This window comes from Oncorhynchus tshawytscha, linkage group LG09 (assembly GCF_018296145.1).
Source record: "Oncorhynchus tshawytscha isolate Ot180627B linkage group LG09, Otsh_v2.0, whole genome shotgun sequence".
NCBI lineage: Eukaryota > Metazoa > Chordata > Actinopteri > Salmoniformes > Salmonidae > Oncorhynchus > Oncorhynchus tshawytscha.
In genome coordinates this window covers 43,534,724-43,554,604 of record NC_056437.1, presented here as the reverse complement: position 1 = coordinate 43,554,604, position 19,881 = coordinate 43,534,724, and the positions used below count along the sequence as shown (strand labels likewise).

At 41.1% G+C, this 19,881-nt stretch overlaps 1 protein-coding gene across 2 annotated transcripts in view; it reads right to left on the bottom strand.

Annotated features, from left to right (window-relative positions):
* Nucleotides 1-672: 672 nt before the first annotated feature.
* opcml (opioid binding protein/cell adhesion molecule-like) overlaps nt 673-19,881 on the bottom strand; it is a 404,588-nt gene continuing 385,379 nt past the window's right edge. For both annotated transcript variants that reach the window (XM_024432025.2, XM_024432024.2), the window contains 4 exons: nt 14,537-14,671; nt 13,870-13,990; nt 5,005-5,156; nt 673-1,216 (listed from right to left, as the gene is read on the bottom strand). In XM_024432025.2, the coding sequence (XP_024287793.1) occupies nt 1,113-1,216; nt 5,005-5,156; nt 13,870-13,990; nt 14,537-14,671 (512 nt within the window). In that variant the 3' untranslated portion in view covers nt 673-1,112. The remainder of the gene's footprint in view (nt 1,217-5,004; nt 5,157-13,869; nt 13,991-14,536; nt 14,672-19,881) is intronic.

Sequence of the window (19,881 nt, the reverse complement as noted above, 5' to 3'; positions counted from 1 at the left end):
AATGAAAGGACACAAACCGACAGACATTCACCATTTTTCAATCCCTGGTCAATGCAGAGGGCTAGAATGACTTCTGGGTTTATACTCTCTTGTTTTCTGCAATGTTTTGCCATTTAAAGAGAGATCAGAACATTTGATCAATGACTCTCAATGACTCATTTCTCTTCACTTCTTGTAGTGGGGAGCGCAGGACGCATTTCTACATGTATCCTGTTGGAATCATGTTGTTTTTACTTTACCGTTTGCGGTTTGTTCGTAGACACCCACATTAGCTAAATGGGATTATGGGATGTCACTGTAGTCAGTGAGAGAACAAATCACTTGTGCAGTGAATAAACTGTTTTCTTCGCACATTTCTGCCTGTGTATATCAGTCTGTCTGTCTCAAAACTTCCTTTTAAAAAGGCGTTAGCCAATTTCAGAGAACTTAAAAAGCACTGTCATCATTTGTCTTTGACTATGCAGTTCTTCTCAGTGACAACCCCAAAAACTGTGTCAGTGCTGTTTATGCTTCAACAGTGCTTTTTTGCTGCATATGGACTTCATTTGTCACAAATAATCCTTAAATATTTGATACTGTGTTGTTCTGCCACTGAAGTTGACATTGTTTATATTGAATGGTCTGTTTTTGTTATTATTCTGTTGCATACAACTGTAAAAATACAGTAAAATGAACAATCACATTGCATGTTTTATTTTTTTGTAATTTACTTTAAAAAAGCTTATGTTATTGTACAGAGAACAAACAGGACAGGACACACCAGTAATCTGAATGTACACCTCAATATTTGGGCAAAACCAGTCAACTATCAACACTTACATTAACTTTTTGTTTCCCCTTTTTTACATACAAAAGGTTGGAGTGACACAAACTTGGTAGTACCATCACCTCAGATCAGCTTCCAGGTCGACCCTCTCCCTCCCCACCCTCCTAGATATGTCCCATCTTCTGGTTTTTGTCCAAAAGAAGACATACCGCCAATGCCAACCCCAAAAAAAGAAGCGCGAACCAACGATGTTATTGGTGGTTCCTTTTGTTCCATTTCTTCTTCTGGGACCAAGAGTCTTGTTGTTTTTCAGTGCTGATAGAAGCTGATGATGGCCTGTGTTGCATCAAAACTTGAGTAGGAACAAAAAGAAAACAGTCAGCAGGAGGCAGAATGAGCAGTGGGGCGACAGTGCTGCCCTGTTCACATCGTGCATCATGGTCCCAGGGCCTGTGGGGAAAAATATTTAGATATTAACTTCACAGTAAGGCATCTAAAGAGACAGTGCTTACCCCACTTAGCTCTCTTACTGTGTCTATCCCCCCTCCACAGCTAAAAAAGTGTGGGATCTATTGGCTTTAACTGACAACAAAACTGGATGTTGGCTTTAGGGCCTTTTCCTGGAAAGTAATCTAGGGGAAGGAGGACTGGAAAGAGGTCATCATCAGCATTAACGTTAGGTAAAGAACCAACAAGATGCATTCCTCCTGCACATTGAATAGGACCGGTTGCTTTGAAAACTGAGCATATGCTCCATTAGACACTGACCATCTTAACAAAGCATAGCCAGGAACTCAAATAGCTATTTAAACACAAATCCATCATTCATATCAGAGATGACAGGGTATTCTATACCCTTTGATGATCAAAAAGAAACATGCAGTACAAAACAAACAACATTCCCCAAATACCTTGGCATGTGAAGTGAGGAGCACAACTGAGGCTAGAGGAGATATTCATGATTATAACGTTGAGAATAGAATAGTGTAGGATGGCTAAAATTGCTTCTTAATATGTGTTTTTGTTGAAGTTTGTTACTCTCTGTTAAACTGCTGGAACTGCATTCAAAGGAAAAGTTGATAATACACTGTGGATTAACTGTAATGCTATCCTAAGAGTTTTAGAAGTTTTCTATGACTCAACAAATTTGTATACTGAGCTATTGTATTCTCTCAATAGCTATTGAGTCCAAAGAGGCTCAGCTCATTCACATGATATGCCTCTAGAGATAATCAAGAAGTTGGTGCTTTTTGTCCTATTCACGTCAACAATGTTACAATTCATTTATTAATGGCTTTACTCTACATTACAAAACTGCAAGTTTGGCTCACTGTGGATTTTCCCCCCACAACTATGAATAAGACCACTGACAAACAATATGTACAGTATATGTCTGCTTTATACCCCACCATACAGACAGATCTACATTTAGGCCAGGATTCAATCAGATCAGCGTTAACCCCCAGTTACCAGCAACTGCATAGTATATCATTTGTTTTGTTTAGGCAATATCGGAGGTGTACCTGCATTCTGTAGATAATCTGTAGCCATGAAGTGCTTCAAAAGGCTGGTCATGGCTCACATCAACACCATTATCCCAGAAACCCTAGACTCACTCCAATTTGCATACCGCCCTAACAGATCCACAGATGATGCCATCTCTATTGCACTCCACACTGCCCTTTCACATCTGGACTAAAGGAACACCTATGTGAGAATGCTATTCATTGACTACAGCTCAGCATTCAACACCATAGTGCCCTCATCTCATCTCATCAATAAGCTAAGGACCCTGGGATTAAACACCTCCCTCTGCAACTGGATCCTGGACTTCCTGACGGGCTGCCCCCAGGTTGTAAGGGTAGGTAACAACACATCCGCCACGCTGATCCGCAACACAGAGGTCACTCAGGGGTGTGTGCTCAGTCCCCTCCTGTACTCCCTGTTCACTCATGACTGCACGGCCAGGCACGACTCCAACACCATCATTAAGTTTGTCGATGACACAACAGTGGTAGGCCTGATCACCGACAACGATAAGACAGCCTATAGGGAGGAGGTCAGAGACCTGGCCGTGTGGTGGAAGGACAACAACTTCTCCCTCAATTTGATCAAGACAAATGAGATGATTGTGGACTACAGGAACAAGAGGACCGAGCACGCCCCCATTCTCATCAATGGGGCTGTAGTGGAGCAGGTTGAGAGCTTCAAGTTCCTTTGTGTCCACATTACCAACAAATTAACGTGGTCCAAGCACACCAAGACAGTCGTGAAAAGGGCACAACAAAACCTATTCCTCCTCAGGAGACTGAAAAGATTTGGCATGAGTCCTCAGATCCTCAAAAGGTTCTACAGCTGCACCATCGAGAGCATCCTGACTGGTTGAATCACTGCATGGTATGGCAACTGCTCGGCCTCCGACCGCAATGCGCTACAGAGGGTAGTGCGGGACCAAGCTTCCTGCCATCCAGGACCTTTATAACAGGCACTGTCAAAGGAAGGCCCTAAAAATTGTCAAAGACTCCAGGCCACCCTAGTCATAGACTGTTCTCTCTCCAACCGCCCGGCAAGCGGTACCGGAGCGCCAAGTCTAGGTCCAAGAGGCTTCTAAACAGCTTCTACCCCCAAGCCATAAGACTCCTGAACACCTAATCAAATGGCCACCCAGACTTTTTGCATTGCCCCTCCCTTCCCCTTCTTTTACACCGCTGCTACTCTCTGTTGTTCTCATCTATGCGTAGTCACTTTAATAACTCTACCCACATGTACATATTAACCGGTGCTCCCGCACATTGACTCTGTACCGGTACCCCCCTGTATATAGTCTTGCTATTGTTATTTTACTGCTGCTCTTTAATTACTTGTTACTTTTATTTCCTATTGTAATTCATATTTTTTTAACTGCATTGTTGTTTAGGGTCTCGAAAATAAGCATTTCACTCTAAGGTCTACTACACCTATTGTATTCAGCACGTGACTAATAAAATTAGATTTTATTCAATCAGATCCAAGTTAACCTGGGGTAACCGACAACTGCATAGCATATCAGTGCTTTTGTTTAGGCAATGTCGGAGGTGTAACTGCATCGTAATTGTCAAATCCACAGGTGGCTCCAGGCATTATACCTGTCGCAGACATTGCCATTGGATGCATTAGTAGAAATCCCATGCAGCTGTATTAGAAGATCAAACACAGGAATATGTGATGTCATCTAAACCTTGATTAGGTTGATATAAATCCTTATTATTATGTTTAATGATTTTAAGTTTGAGTGTCATTATTTCTATATAGCCTACAAAAGCCACATTCGTTGATGACAGGTGTATAAAATCGAGCAAACAGCGATGCAATCACCATAGCTAAACATTGGCAGTAGAATGGCCCGAACTGAAGAGCTCAGTAACTTTCAAACTGGCACTGTCATAGGATGCCACCTTTCCAACAAGTCAGTTCATCAAATTTCTGCCCTGCTGGAGCTGACCCGGTCAACTGTAAGTGCTGTTATAAGTAGAAACTTATAGGAGCAACAATGTCTCAGCCGCAAAGTGGTAGGTTACACAAGCTCACAGAACGGAACCGCTGAGTGTTGAAGCTCGTAGAGCGTAAAAATCTTCTGTCCTCAGTTGCAACACTCAATACTGGGTTCAAAACTATTTTTCATGGTTCGGGCTTGGCCCCTTAGGTCCAGTGAAGGGAAATCTTAACTCTACAGCATACAAGACAATTCTGTGCTTCCAAATTTGTGGCAACAGTTTGGGTAAGGCCCATTCCTGTTTCAGCATGACATTGCCCCTGTAAACAAAGAGCGGTCCATACAGAAATGATTTGTCGAGACCAGTGTGAAATAACTTGACCGGCTTGCCCAAAGCCCTGACCTCAACCCCATTGAACACCTTTGGGATGAATTGTAACACAGACTGCGAGCCACGGCTAATCGCCCAACATCAGTGCCCGACCTCACTAATGCTCTTGTGGCTGAATGGAAGCAAATCCCCACAGCAAGGTTCCAACATCTAGTGGAAAGCCTTCCCAGAAGAGTGGAGGCTGTTATAGCAGCAAAGGCGGGACCAACTGCATATTAATGCCCATGATTTTGAGCATGTGTCCACATACTTTTGTGTTTAAACTATAGCATCTTCAATTCCTATAATTGCATCCCCAGTGCACACAATAACACAAAAACATGTACAGTATTAAACCGATATAGTACTTCAACAGTAACAGTAAGGCAGTCTTACCATAGAGGATTATACTTGCATTGGTGATCCCCATGGTGTTCAGGGCAACACACGTGTAGTTTCCGTAGTCCTCTTCAGAAACATTCAAAAACATAAGCATGGATTGTTTACCTTGGTTCTCTATCTTAACCCCATTCAGTCCATTGAAGAGTCTGTAAAGAAGAAAATACATTCTTAGAATATTGGTACTGGAATCCCATATCTACTGTATATGTTTATCCATAAGAAAATCCCTATAGACATGAAGTTAAAAGCTACATCTTATCTCAATCAAATTTGGCCCATTGGGGGATATGGTGTGAAGGTGTAGTCCAAGGGTGTCAAGTAAATTTTGCCCCGGGGGCCGCATTTCCTTGCCATCAATATTAGCAAAAAATAGCTCTCTATCCATTGTTTTGGTAATTTTCTATTCTCCCCTGACTGTCTAGCGATTATTAGCAAGCTGGACAGTCCATTATCATTTCTACACAGTTTCGATTTGGTTTAAGTCATTAAAAAAATATTGAGTTTATCCCCTAGATTGGACGCCCGTATGTTTGAAACCCTTGGTGTAGTCTGTAAACAATGTCAGTATAATCCAGTCCAGTTTGAGTGCATTGCTGTGTAGGTATTTGTGTATGTCACAGGAGGTTGGTGGCAACTTAATTGGGGAGGATGGGCTTGTGGTAATGGCTGGAGCAGAATAGATGGAACGGTATCAAATACTTCAAACACATGTTTTCCGTGGGTTTAATGCCATTCCATTTGTGCCGTTCCAGCCATTATTATGAGCCATCCTCCCCTCAGCATTCTCCACTGGTGTATGTGTATGTCCTTGAGAAGGGCTTAGCACAAGCATGGCTGCTAGGTAAAGACTATTAGTCTCGGGAACTTACATCGACAAAAATACTTCTGAAATAAGTCTCTAGAGCCCTAATACTGAACACAGCTCATTGGGTCATGCTGAGACGACAGCTCTGGATCGCTGTACAACAATCTGCATTGTGTAAAAAAATATTTGGCTGCATCACTAATATTCCCCACACTTCACTGGCTTGTGCCGGTTCGTTTCGAAACAAGATAGTGTAGTGATTTATTATTTTTAAAAACTATACTTTCTCAGAGGTTGTCCAAGCAAAGCAGCCCATTGACAGAAACAAATTATGCAAAAACAAACACAAGTCGACTTTGGTGGCCATGATGGTTCTCGTCCAAAGAAAGTAAAGTAATTTGAATAGTAAATTATAATTATACAAAATTAAATATCGCCTGTGGAAAATGAAAACAGCTGGGGGATATAAATCTCCTAACAATCAACAAAGGCTGAGACCCTTAAATGCCCAGTGCAGTTAAAAACATGAATTCCTCTGTTATATGCATTTCCAGACTATGTTGGAATAATACTGTGAAATATGAAAAGGATGACAATGCCCTTTTAGTGTAAGAGCTGTTTGAAAAGACCTCCTGAAATGTCAGCCTGTTGATGGGTGTACATGGGGTGTGGTATATGGCCTATATACAATGGTGGAAAAAGTACATGGCTGTCCTACTTGAGTAAAGTAAAGATACCTTAATAAAAAAATGACTCAAGTAAAATGGTCAGTCACCCAGTAAAATACTATTTGAGTAAAAGTAAAAGTCAATGTAAAAGTCAATGTAATTGCAAAATATACTGAATTATCAAAAGTAAAATGTAAAAGTTTAAATCATTTCAAATTGCCTATATTAAGCAAACCAGACGGCACAATTACATGTTTATTTATGGATAGCCAGGGACACTTTCCAACACAGACATTTACAAACAAAGCTTTTGTGTATTTGTGTTTAGTGAGTCCACCAGATCAGAGGCGGTAGGGATGACCAGGGATGTTCTCTTGATAAGTGCGTGAATTTGTCCTGCTAAGCGTTCAAAATGTAACGAGTACTTTTGGGTGTCAGGGAAAATGTATGGAGTAAAAAGTAAATTATTTTCTTTAGGAATGTAGTGAAGTAAAAGTAAAAGTTGTCAAAAATATAAATATTAAAGTAAAGTACAGCTACCCCCAATAAATATTTAAGTAGTACTTTAAAGTATTTTTACTTAAGTACATTACACCACTGCCTATATACCATGACTAAGGGATGTTCTAATGCACAACGCAACGCGGAGTGCCTGGATACAGCCCTTAGCTGTGGTGTATAGGCCATATACCACTAACCCCAGAGGTGCCTTTTTGCTTTTAGAAACCATTTGCCAACACAGTAAGGCAAAGAAAGACACATCTATATTGAAAATTTTGTTTTAATAAATAAATTCATAATAAATACATTCCACCAGAAAAAGTAGTCTTGTTGCTAGACTGGTTGCTATGCAACATAACCACAGGCTAGCTAGTACGTTTTCATTAAATGTATGCAAAAACAGAGCATTAGCGCCACTTCTCGAGTGACTAACATACAGCATTATTTATTAATGTTGATCTGAATGATGCCTTTTATTGTGCATGAATGAAAAAATTGCCCCGCTTTATTGTTTGTTATTGCCTTGCCGATGTTGTTGTTTGTTGGATCCATGCTGCTGGAAATGGATGCCATTCTTCTAGTTGGGGAAGTTGCTGCTTTGTTGTCAGAGAGAATAGTGCTCCACCGCTTCGTCGCTTCCAGATTTGGCATCCAGTAACTTTGAAGATAGGTTTCAGATCTGTGTCCACTGACAGACATTATTTCTCATGGTTCGGAGGCAGTGGTTTGTGTAAATCTGCGACTCCCTTCGGCTTTTTGATGTACCTGAAAGATATAAAAGAAAATAATGTTAGCTAATAGTTGGGCCGACATAGCTACCAGTTATATTGTCAGGGTAAAATTGATTTAGCTAGCTAGCTAACAGTTACATACCATATGTATCCTTTCACTGCTTTCCATTTCGGGAGGAGGTACAATGCAGGGGCGACGGAGGGATGGAGGGACAGATACTACTTAAGCGTAGCTATCAGGCAGAGGGGATCACCCGGCAGTTCAAACATGTATCCCCGTCCACTCTCCCTGTTCTTCTCCTGCAGGCCCTTGTGTTTTTTTTGTGGGTTTGTTGAATGAGAGAGTCGCATACTGTAAGCTGTTCTCGTCTGTATATATATTAAATGAGTCAGGTTTCAACAGACGGTTTCCCTCCTTCACCCTTTTGCTCAAAATGAAGTTGAACATCAAACCATACTTTCTTCACCAAACCATCAGGTGTTTCAGTGTCCAGAACCTTGGATTGTTTGATGAGCTGCATGTCTTTTTCAGTTATGGCTGTGTGGTGGGCAGCTTTGTCGAGTGCCTCTTTGCTCACGTTTTTATTTACGTCGACAAACACATTGTTGGTAGTGGTGAATTCGGTGTCCTTCTGTATATTCCATGCCAAACTGATAGGGGGGGATCTTTGATATGTTGGTTCAAACTAGCTCGGTGTCCAGCATGACTGCTAATCTCATGTTCTTCACCATTCATGTTCCTGACTGAACCATAAAAGTCCTGTAGGATGTCGTTCAGCTCCGTTTTTTTGTTGTATTCCCAAACTCCCAAACTCCCAAACTCGCAATGTATCCCTTTTTCCAAAAGCCCACTTTGTTTGTTTCACATTGTACTTGTTTCTCTCAAGTTCATCTAAACTCTTATTTTCTACATGGGCATGTCAATCCATTTTTGATGTAGCCAATTTATCAAGGTGAAAGGCGCAATGATATCAAGATGAAAAGGCTAAACGTGGTATACAAGCTCACATACCCACAGCTAAATGTGGCTTTAGCCAATCAGCATCCAGTATCTAAACTACCCGGTTTATAATAGTTACTAGACGAATAAGAAATACACTTCCAAACCTCTCTGCCAATATCAACTCTTTTTCAGTTTTTCCCTCTCCACTCAGACCACGTCCAGACAGTCCTAGCAAAATTCTTGCTTGAGAAATTGCTCTTTGTGAGAAATTGCTCTTTGCAAGCTATTTTTGTTTCTTTTAGACCATTTTTATAAAAAATAACTATCACAGTAAGGTACATAAACTTTTCACACGTACCAACAAACGAGTGTGATCATCTACAGTTGTCCCTGCAACGTAAGCTCAAACCAGTGTGATTACAACACTTATTTAGAATTCGATTGACACAACAGTCAGCATTTGAGCTAGCCGCACTGTTTCTTCACAGAAACATTTTGCACAAACACAGTCCGTGCAAAGTTTTGTCCTGAATGTGACCAGTTAATTTTTGGATGCAATGTTCAGACATTCACAGAAGTAAAGACAGCATGCAGAATCCTCAAAACCGGAAAATGTAGGCTACATTAGACCTTGTGCTAAATGAGGAAAGATTGACATAACACAAGCCGTCATATTTAGATCATTCTCAGCTGACAGAAACCACAATATGAATTAGCTAATAGCAATTACAATTTATAATTCATCACATCACGGGTAAGCTCACCATTGATTGAAATAATTGAGTAAAACACTTTTTAAAAAACAAATGTAATCCGACGATGGCTAACTTCCGGAAGTTTACTTGAAAGATAATTGAACCATTCCTTCACCTCATTATAACATCTTTGGTCAGACAGAAGTGTACATGACACGCAAAATGTATTGTATAATGTCAACAAACATGGCACCACACATAGCTGGCAAATAGCTTAACGTTAGGCCATTATAATCAGTACAACCCTCAAAAAAGTATTTTACACACATCATAGGTGTCCATTACAATCTCTGCAATCATCTGAATGCATTATTTTCACCAGTACTTGAAAACATTTGAATAAAACTGGACACACCTACTAATTTTTCTTTTACATTGTAGACTAATAGTGAAGACATCAAAACTATGAAATAACACATACGGAAATATGTAGAAACCAAAAAAGTGTTAAACAAATCAAAATATATTTTAGATTTTAGATTCTTCAAAGTAGTCACCCTTTGCCTTGATGACAGATTTGCACACGCTTGTCATTCTCTCAACCAGCTTCACCTGGAATGCTTTTCCAACAGTCTTGAAGGAGTTCCCACATATGCTGAGCACTTGTTGGCTGCTTTTCCTTCACTCTGCGGTCCAACTCATCCCAAACCATCTCAATTGGGTTGAGGTTGGGTGATTGTGGAAGCCAGGTCCTCTGTTGCAGCACCTCATCACTCTCCTTCTTGGTCAAATAGCCCTTACACAGCCTGGAGGTGTGTTGGGTCATTGTCCTGTTGAAAAACAAATGATTGTCCCACAGCGCAAACCTGATGGGAAGACATATCGCTGCAGAAAGTGTCCATTGAATTCTAAATAAATCACTGACACTGTCACCAGCAAAGCACCCCTACACCTCCTCCTCCATGCTTCAGGGTGGGAACTACACATGCGGAGATCCTCCGTTCACCTACAAAGACACGGCGATTGGAACCAAAAATCAGAAATTTGGACCAAAAGTTTCCACCGGTCTAATGTTCATTGATCGTGTTTCTTGGCCCAAGCAAGTCACTTCTTCTTATTCATGTCCTTTAGTAGTGGTTTCTTTGCTTAAATTCAACCATGAAGGCTTGATTCACGCAGTCTCCTCTGAACAGTTGATGTTGTAAAATGTCTGTTACTTGAACTCTGTGAAGCATTTATTTGGGCTGCGATTTCTGAGGTTGGTAACTCTAATGAACTCTGGGTGTTCCATTCCTGTGGCGGTCCTCATGACAGGCAGTTTCATCATAGTGCTTTATTGTTTTTGCGACCACACTTGAAGAAACTTTCATGGATTACTCACCTCTTGTTTTCTTGAGCCCCTCTTTTTCTAGTTTTCCTGGTTTTGATTATCCTGCCTGACCCTGAGCCTGCCTGCCACTCTGTACCTTACGGACTCTGCTGAGGACAACCAACCTCTGCCTGCCCTTGACCTGTCATTTGCCTGCCCCCCTGTTTTACAACAGATGTCTGTTATTCTAACTGTCTGCATCTGGATCTTATCCTGAGTCGTGATAGTACGATCTGGCCATGACAGACTCAGCAGACTCGGACCAGCTCCGCAATGCCTTCTCCTCCCAAGGCGCCACTATTGGGAGGCACAAGGAATTGCTTCATGGTCTTATGGAAGGTTTCCAGACCTTTGCAGAATGCCATGACTGTGTGTTTATTACATTGATGGAGCAATTCTGTTGTCTGTTAGGCAGCCTATCACAACGGTAACCTCAGTAACCCGGCTGTCAGCAGTGCGTCTTTCCCGGCCACCCCGGCTTCCCAAGAACCCCGCTTACCTCCCCCGGAACACTTTGCTTGAGAATTGGGAACCTGTTGGGGGTTTCTCTCTCAGTGTTCGCTCATCTTCGAGCCGCAGCCGTAGCGTACCTTATCACATTGATGTCCAGGTGGGCTCTTGCCTGGGCTACAGCAGTGTGGGAACAACAGTCTGCCGTGTGCTTCAGTCTGGAGGAGTTTGTGGCTGAGGTGAAGAACGTTTTAGATTCTCCGTTGTCTGCGAGAGAGGCTGCCCGGTAGTTACTCGAGCTCCAGCAAGACTCCTGCAGGTGTGGCAGACTATGCGGTGGATTTCCGTATGTTGGCTGCCGAGAGTGCCTACAACCCAGAATCCCTGTACGAAACGTTCCGACACAGATTATCGGAGGAAGTTAAGGACCAGTTAGCAGCCCGGGAACTGCCGACAGATGTCGAATCGCTCATCGCTCATCGCCTTGACTATCTAGATCAGTGGGCGGCTACGGGAACGTAGGAAGGAGAGGAGGTCCAATTCTGGTCCCCCTCGCCCACCCAAGGATTCCACCTTGCCTCCAAGGCATCCTGGAAATCCCCGACGTCTACGTTTCTGAGACAATCCAAGGATACCTGAGTTCTCCCGAGAGTCTCCAGAATCTGCCAATTCGCCTCTTCCTGAGCCGATGCAAATAGGCAGAGCTAGCTTGTCTCCAGCTGAACGTTTATGCAGACAATACGAAGAGTTGTTTGTATTCCGGGACTAATGGTCATTTCGTGTCTACCTGTCCACTAAAAAATCAGGCTCACTGGTAGGTGCGAGTACTCTGGTGGGCCATACGGAGAACTTTCCTTCTCCCCTTACTCACACCCCTCTGCATGCCATCCTGCTTTGGGGGAACCAGTCAAAATCTCTCCCGGTACTCATCAACTCTGCGGCCCACAATACCACTCCCATCAACCTGCGAGTGTCAGGGAATCACAGCGAGGCTATACAGTTCATGATTATTAAGTCTTCCCAAGTTCCCGTGGTATTGGGATTCACTTGGTTCTAGTGACACAATCAGCTCATCGACTGGACTGCTGGTGCTATCATGGCCTAGAGCCCATTCTGCCACGCCAATTGCCTGAAGTTGGCGCAGCCTGCCCCGGGACATCTTTGTGTGGGCTCAGAAGTAGCCTCAGACCTCTCCACCATTCCCGCAGAGTACCAGGACCTCCGGGAGGTTTTCAGTAAGGCCCGGGCCACTTTGTTTCATCCGCATCGCCCCTATGACTGTGGGATTTTCTTCTCCTGGGCACCACACCACCCCGGTGACGACTGTATTCACTGTCGGGTCTGGGGACCAAGGCTATGGAGACCTACATCAAGGACTCCCTGGCCCTGGACTACCGACCTCTGCCTGCCTTTGACCTGTCGTTTGCATGCCCCCTATTTTATAATAAACATCTGTTATACGAACTGTATCCATTTGGGTCTTATCCTGAGTCGTCATACTTCATGTGTTAAAGTAATGATGGGCTCTCATTTCGCTTTGCTTATTTGAGCTGTTCTTGCCATAATATGGACTTGGTCTTTTACTTAATAGGGATATCTTCTGTATACCACCCCTACCTTGTAACAACACAAGTGATTGGCTCAAATGCATTTAAGAAGGAAAGAATTTCCACAACTTAACTTTTAACAAGGCCCACCGGTTAATTGAGAATAAAAATATTTTTTTTTCATGAAAAATATCAAATATCAAATATATTTAGATTTGTAAACACTTTTTTGGTTACTACAAGATTCCATATGTGTTATTTCATAGTTTGGATGCCTCCACTATTATTGGGCTCCCGAGTGGCGCTGCGGTCTAAGGCACTGCATCTCAGTGCAGAGGCACCACTACAGACACCCTGGTTTGAATCCAGGCTGTATCACAACTGGCTGTGATTGGGAGTCCCCGTAGGGGACAATTGACTCGGGTTTGGCAGGTGTAGACCGTCATTGTGAATAAGAATTTGTTCTTTACTGACTTGCCTAGTTGCATTTTTTATTCTACAATGTAGAAAATAGTAAAACTAAAGAAAAACCCTTGAATGAGTATGTGTGTCCAAACTTTTGACTGGTACTGTACACATATACATATTCTACAGTGTGCTACACGATATACAGAAAATAAGGCACTTACTTTGATAGGAACGCACACATGTCCAAAATTATTAATTGTAAGGAAGACAACAACGAAGGCAATGCAGGCGCCAGCCAGAAAATTTCAGTGCAAGACGTGCAAGACTGCGCAAATATCTGCATACTTGATATGTGGAAACTCTGTGGAAGTGCTTGGGCTCTCAAAGAGAGAAGTTTGTCCGGCTAAGTAAAGGTTCAAACATAAATTCCCTGAAATTGGCTACTTTAATGTGAATTAATGAGGAGGCGGAACGCACCTCAATGAAATTCTATTAAATTTTTTTGTTAGAAATAATTTTAAATTCACAAGTTGAAACATAAATAATTAGCAGGCAGCGCGTGTTAATAGTCCTGAAATCATGTGCATAAAACAAGTCACGCTGGGGCGACCGTTAGAGATATTTGGAACTCACAGGTGAAAAGGTTAATTGTCACCCAGAAATGATTTGATATTGAGATTAAAATGGCTGCATTGGACATTTATAACATAGACTATTTAAAAAATATATTTTAAGGACTTACCTGCGGTCCTCTTTGTACCACTCAAAATCTGCCCCAGGAACAGCAGAGGCCTCACATTGGAGCACCCCTTTTTGGCCCACTGGGGTACCTGTACTCCTGGCATTCGAAATGAAGGGAGCGTCTGTAGGATGCATGACATTAAATTAGTTTTATAGCGGTACATATCCATTTTTATCATTAAAGGTAAACTCAGCAATATGACATCATCACAGACAGCTGGGCAACAGCTGCTTACAGAAATCAACAACAACATTCTGATCTGCCAAGATGGACACTATTGGGTCTTCCTAATGTGGGTATGCCTTACAGGATGGTGCACATTGGAAATGTTTTTGCAGTCTTGAAAGATTGAAATGATGCTTTTATGAATTATGTCATATTGCTGTGTCTACCTACCTGATAACCATTCATTTTCTGTCCTTCAAACTGAACTGTTTCAAATAGATGAAGTCCTTCAATATGTTTTCTGTTGATACCAATGTACACGCTAGCTTGCATGTTAAACTAACAGAAGGCTTCTTAAATGAATTTATTTACCCCAGTAAGCTCTTAAAACAAGCTTGGGTCAACAAAGCATTGAAAAACCATGTAGCTGATAAAAGAGCCATATTAGCTGACTATTTAGCTTTGTTTGAGTGTTGAGCTGTTTGTTTGTTTTTATGCTTACAATTGACTGTGACTTTCACCGTCCTCACATCTGGGGCTGAGATGTCATTGGAGGAGATGCATTCATAGGATCCCGACTGTTCTTTAGTGATCGCTGTCATATCAACGTATTCCCCTTCAGTGACAAATTTGTGGCCTAAAAAAGAACACAAAACATCCGTGTTTAAATGTAGAAAGCATACAGAGGTGCACAAGGTATTACTAAAACCCCCAGGTGATTGAAATTTAGTTTCAATACCAGACTAATAATTTATATTTGACCGAAAATGGCTCCCCAAAAGCCACATAACAACTCAAACCTTGATAATTACATAAAAATACATAGAACCATAACAAATTCCTAGCAGCAGCCGTTGAATTTGACATACACAGATGCACGTACACAATACTTCAGTTTTCTAACTGTCTACTGATTATGAAACAGTACTTGCAACCAGGTTAAACAGGTGTCATATCCAAGATTCATGGAAATCAACCGTTCAAGCTGTCTGCCACATTGACAAAGGTAGCCTGTAGACTGTACAACCTTATGATGTTTTCTTGCAAGAGAGTGCGGACCGTACCTTTTCTCTATACATCAGACACTACAACATAACATTTCTTCACCTGTTCGTTAAATATTTGAAAGCAGGAGCCACTCGAGGGGGAAATTCTCAAGAGATACAGTAGCAGGGTCTTGTACACAACATCAGCAGGTACCACATTACAGAAACACTGGCACTCAAAATGTTATCGAATGTCAACACACATAGCATAAAATCACATTTCCCCAGACATCAGCAGTCTTGTAGGATAAGCACTGCTCGCGCAACGGACATCATAAAGTCTCTAAAGTCTTGCTATTCAAAGAAACCTGCCAGTATCAGTTATTTATCCTCTGTGTGTGTGTGGATGACTGTGTGTGTGTGTGTGTGTGTGTGTGTGTGTGTGTGTGTGTGTGTGTGTGTGTGTGTGTGTGTGTGTGTGTGTGTGTGTGTGTGTGTGTGTGTGTGTGTGTGTGTGTGTGTGTGTGTGTGCATGTGTGAGTGTGTGCATGTGTGTTTCTTTCTGTGTGTGTGGAGGGGGAAATGGGGCTGAGACTAAAATGGAGAGACACCTTTACTTGGAGATAACCCCTTCCCAATCAGCTGAAATGTCACATACAACATTAGCATGATCTCATTACTTTCCAAAAGCCCTGGTCCCACCAGCAGCTGCTACTGCAGCTTACAGGGGACTGACTGGAAAGGTTGTGCTGGGCTGGGTTGTTACTTTTAACTTTAATGGGAAACGGAAGCACAGGTAATTGAACATTTGTATTTTGTGTTTCTATCAACATTACGCAGATTGAGACGAAGAAGTGGAAATTGAGTTATTGACCATTGCTGTGTTATTTTATGGTTGCAGGGTGAGTGATGGCAAGGTTAACCTAAGATAATTTGGGCTTTAGCGTGACAGCAATTCCTTGTCCAAAAGATGGGCGGAAATGGTTAGGCCTGTATTTTCAGTACAATCGATGAAATAATGATGTTAAGTTTGCGTACTTTCTTAAGATTTGTGATAGAGTTACTCTGCTTTTGTATCTCAGCAGCATATTCTACTTTAAGATTGAACAGATGGTAAAGGCATATGTCACAGCAATTCATTTGGAACAGGAGGTCACCAACGGTAGGAAACTTCAGCCTTAGAGAGAAATAGCGTGTGCAGGCACACTTGATTGTTGTGATTTTGCTAATTGGCCCAATGAAGACCATGATGAGTTGAACCAGGTGACAAAACAACTAGACCTTCTGGCATTCTATGTTTACCTACCCTGACTCCTGTTGGGCTTTAATTTATACATTCATATCAGTAGTGGTATGTAAGCTACACTAACCCGAGTAAGCAAAGAAATATCCAGGACTTGAGTAGGCGAAAGTTTGAAAGTAAAGTCAAGTCTCTCATGGTTGATCTTAAAATGAACCTTGTGTCAAAGCAAAAAACATGTCTTCTGTTCTAATATTCATGCCAGTTTTTGGGGGGTCTGGAGGGATTTGAGAAACACATCAAACGTGACTACATATTCCCAAAATATTATGCCAATAACTTGCTACACAGATGAGCCATATCCTCCAAACACTGTTTCCTTCTCTTTTGCAACTTTTGTAAGAGTTTGAAATTTGCTGCGCACATAGGCTCTGCCTGACTCGACCCTATTCATATTTTATTATTTTCCTTATCATTGAACATTTTCATATTATTTCCACAACACTGCAGAAAGAACAGCACCACTGGTGTACAATTGACAATAATGAATGTTTGCAGAGCGGTTTCTGCTTCAGCATAAGTTGTCTTAGCAACCAAGGCTCTTTCACCTTTTGCTGCTAAACCAGTTAACAATTCTAGAGAGAAATAATGTTTTTGTAATGCTACCCGTAATGGTCCCGGGATGTTTGTGTCCAGTTTTCCGTTAGTAAGGGAGCATTCTATGTACAGTATGTGGGCAAAAACCTAATGTGAACCAATTTAGCATGTTTTAGAGTTAGAGTTAGGAGAACATTCCCTTAATGTCAAACAGAACTTACCCAGAACCCAGTTGCAATGTTCACTTAATTAAGTGAAAATACTTTAAAGTACTACTTGAGTAGTTTTTGGAGGTATCTGTACTTTACTTCACTATTTATATTTTTGAGAACGTTTGCTTTTACTTCATTACATTCCTAAAGATATTCATGTACTTTTTACTCAATACATTTTCCCTGACAGCCAAAAGTACTCATTACATTATGAATGCTTAGCAGGACAGGAAGGTGGTCGAATTCACGCACTTATCATGAGAATATCCCTGGTCATCACTACGGCTTCTGATTGAGTGGACTCACTAAACACACAAGCTTTGTTTGTCTGTTTGTCCCTGGCTATCAGTAAATAAAAAATAAAATGGTGGTTTCTGGTTTGCTTAAAATAAGGAATTTGAAATTATTTCTATTTTTCATTTTCCTTTTGATATTTAAGTATATTTTAGCAATTATATTGACTTTTGATATTTAAGTATATTTAAAACCAAATAATTTTAGACTTTTACTCAAGTAATATTTTATTGGGTGACTTTCACTTTTACTTGAGTCATTTTCTACTAAGGTATCTTGACTTTTACTAAAGTATGACAATGAGATACTTTTTCCACCGTTGCCATGTTCTCAGAATATCTATTATTAATGTTCTAGACATGTTTCACTGGAAGGCTGCAAAAACATTCTTAGGGTTAGGGCAATATTCCATCAACATCCCACCAAACATATACAGAACATGATTGGTCTAATGTTGGTGGGACATTTTACACTGTTTTATTTTATATACACTACCGGTCAAAAGTTTTAGAACACCAACTCATTCAATGGTTTTTCTGTATTCTTACTATTTTCTACATTGTAGAATAATAGTAAAGAGATCAAAACTGTGAAATAACACATATGGTATCATGTAGTAACAAAAAAGTGTTAAACAAATCAAAATCTATTTTATATTTGAGATTCTTCAAAGTAGTCACCCTTTGCCTTGATGACAGCTTTGCACACTCTTGGCATTCTCTCAACCAGCTTCATGAGGTAGTCACCTGGAATGCATTTCAATTAATAGGTGTGCCTGTTAAAGTTCATTTTTGGAATTTCTTTCCTAATGCGTTTGGGCCAATCAGTTGTGTTGTGACAAGGTAGGGGTGGTATACAGAAGATATCCCTATTTGGTAAAAGACCAAGTCCATATTATGGACAAGAATAGCTCAAGTAAGCAACAAGAAATGACAGTCCGTCATTACTTTAAGATATGAAGGTCAGTCAATCCAGAAAATGTCAAGAACTTTGAAAGTTTCTTGAAGTGCAGTCGCATAAACCATCAAGTGCTATGATGAAACAGACTTTCATGAGGACCGCCACAGGAAAGGAAGACCCAGAGTTACCTACGCTGCAGAGGACAAGTTCATTAGAGTTACCAGCCTCAGAAATTGCATCACAGATTTCCATTTCCATCTCAACATCAACTGTTCAGAGGATCAGGCCTTCATGATCGAATTGCTGAAAAGAAACCACTACTAAAGGACCCCAATAAGAAGAAGAGAATTGCTTGGGCAAAGAAACATGAGCAATGGACGTTAGACCGGTGGAAATCTTTGTGAGATGCAGAGTATGTGAACAGATGATCTCCGCATGTGTGGTTCCCACCGTGAAGCATGGAGGTGGTGTGATGGTGTGGGGGTGCTTTAGTGGTGACATTGTCAGTGATTTATTTAGAATTCAAGGCACACTTAACCAGCATGGCTACAGCATTTTGCAGTGATACGCTATCCCATCGGGTTTGCACTTTGTGGGACTATAATTTATTTTTCAACAGGACAATGATCAAACACACCTCCAGGCTGTGTAATGGCTTTTTGACCAATAAGGAGAGTGATAGAGTGCTGCATCAGATGACCTGGCCTCCACAATCAACCGACCTCAACCCAATTTAGATGGTTTTTGGATGAGTTGGACTGCAGAGTGAAGTAAAAGCAGCCAACAAGTGCTCAGCATATGTGGGAACTCTTCAAGGCTATTGGAAAAGCATTCCAGGTGAAGCTGGTTGAGAAAATGCCAAGAGTGTGCAAAGCTATCAAGGCAAAGGGTGGCTACTTTGAAGAATCTAAAATGTAAAATATATTTTGATTTGTTGACCACTTTTTTGGTTACTACATGTGTTATTTCATAATGTTGATGTCTTCACTATTATTCTACAATGTAGAAAATAGTAAAAATAAATAAAAAGACAATTAATAAGTAGGTGTGCCCAAACTGTCACGCCCTGGTCGAAGTATTTTGTGTTTATCTTCATGTATTGGGTCAGGCCAGGGTGTGGCATGGGTTTTTGTATGTGGTGTGTATATATTGGGATTGTAGCTAGTGGGGTGATCTAGCAAAGTCTATGGCTGTCTGGAGTGGTTCTCAATCAGAGGCAGGTGTTTATCGTTGTCTCTGATTGGGAACCATATTTAGGCAGCCATATTCTTTGAGTTTGTTGTGGGTGATTGTCCTTAGTGTATTTGGTCCTGTCTCTGTGTTAGTTTACGCAAGTATAGGCTGTTTCGGTTTTCGTTACGTTATTTGTTTTATAGTGTTTGTATTTAGATTCGTGTTACGTTTGTTGAATAAACATGGATCGCAATCTACACGCTGCATTTTGGTCCGACTCTCCTTCAGACCTAGAAAACCGTAACACAAACTTTTGACTGGTTCTGTATTTACAGTGCATCCGGAAAGTATTCAGACCCCTTGACTTTTTCCACATTTTGTTATGTTACAGCCTTATTCTAAAATTGATTAAATAGTTTTTTCCCTTATCAATTTACACACAATA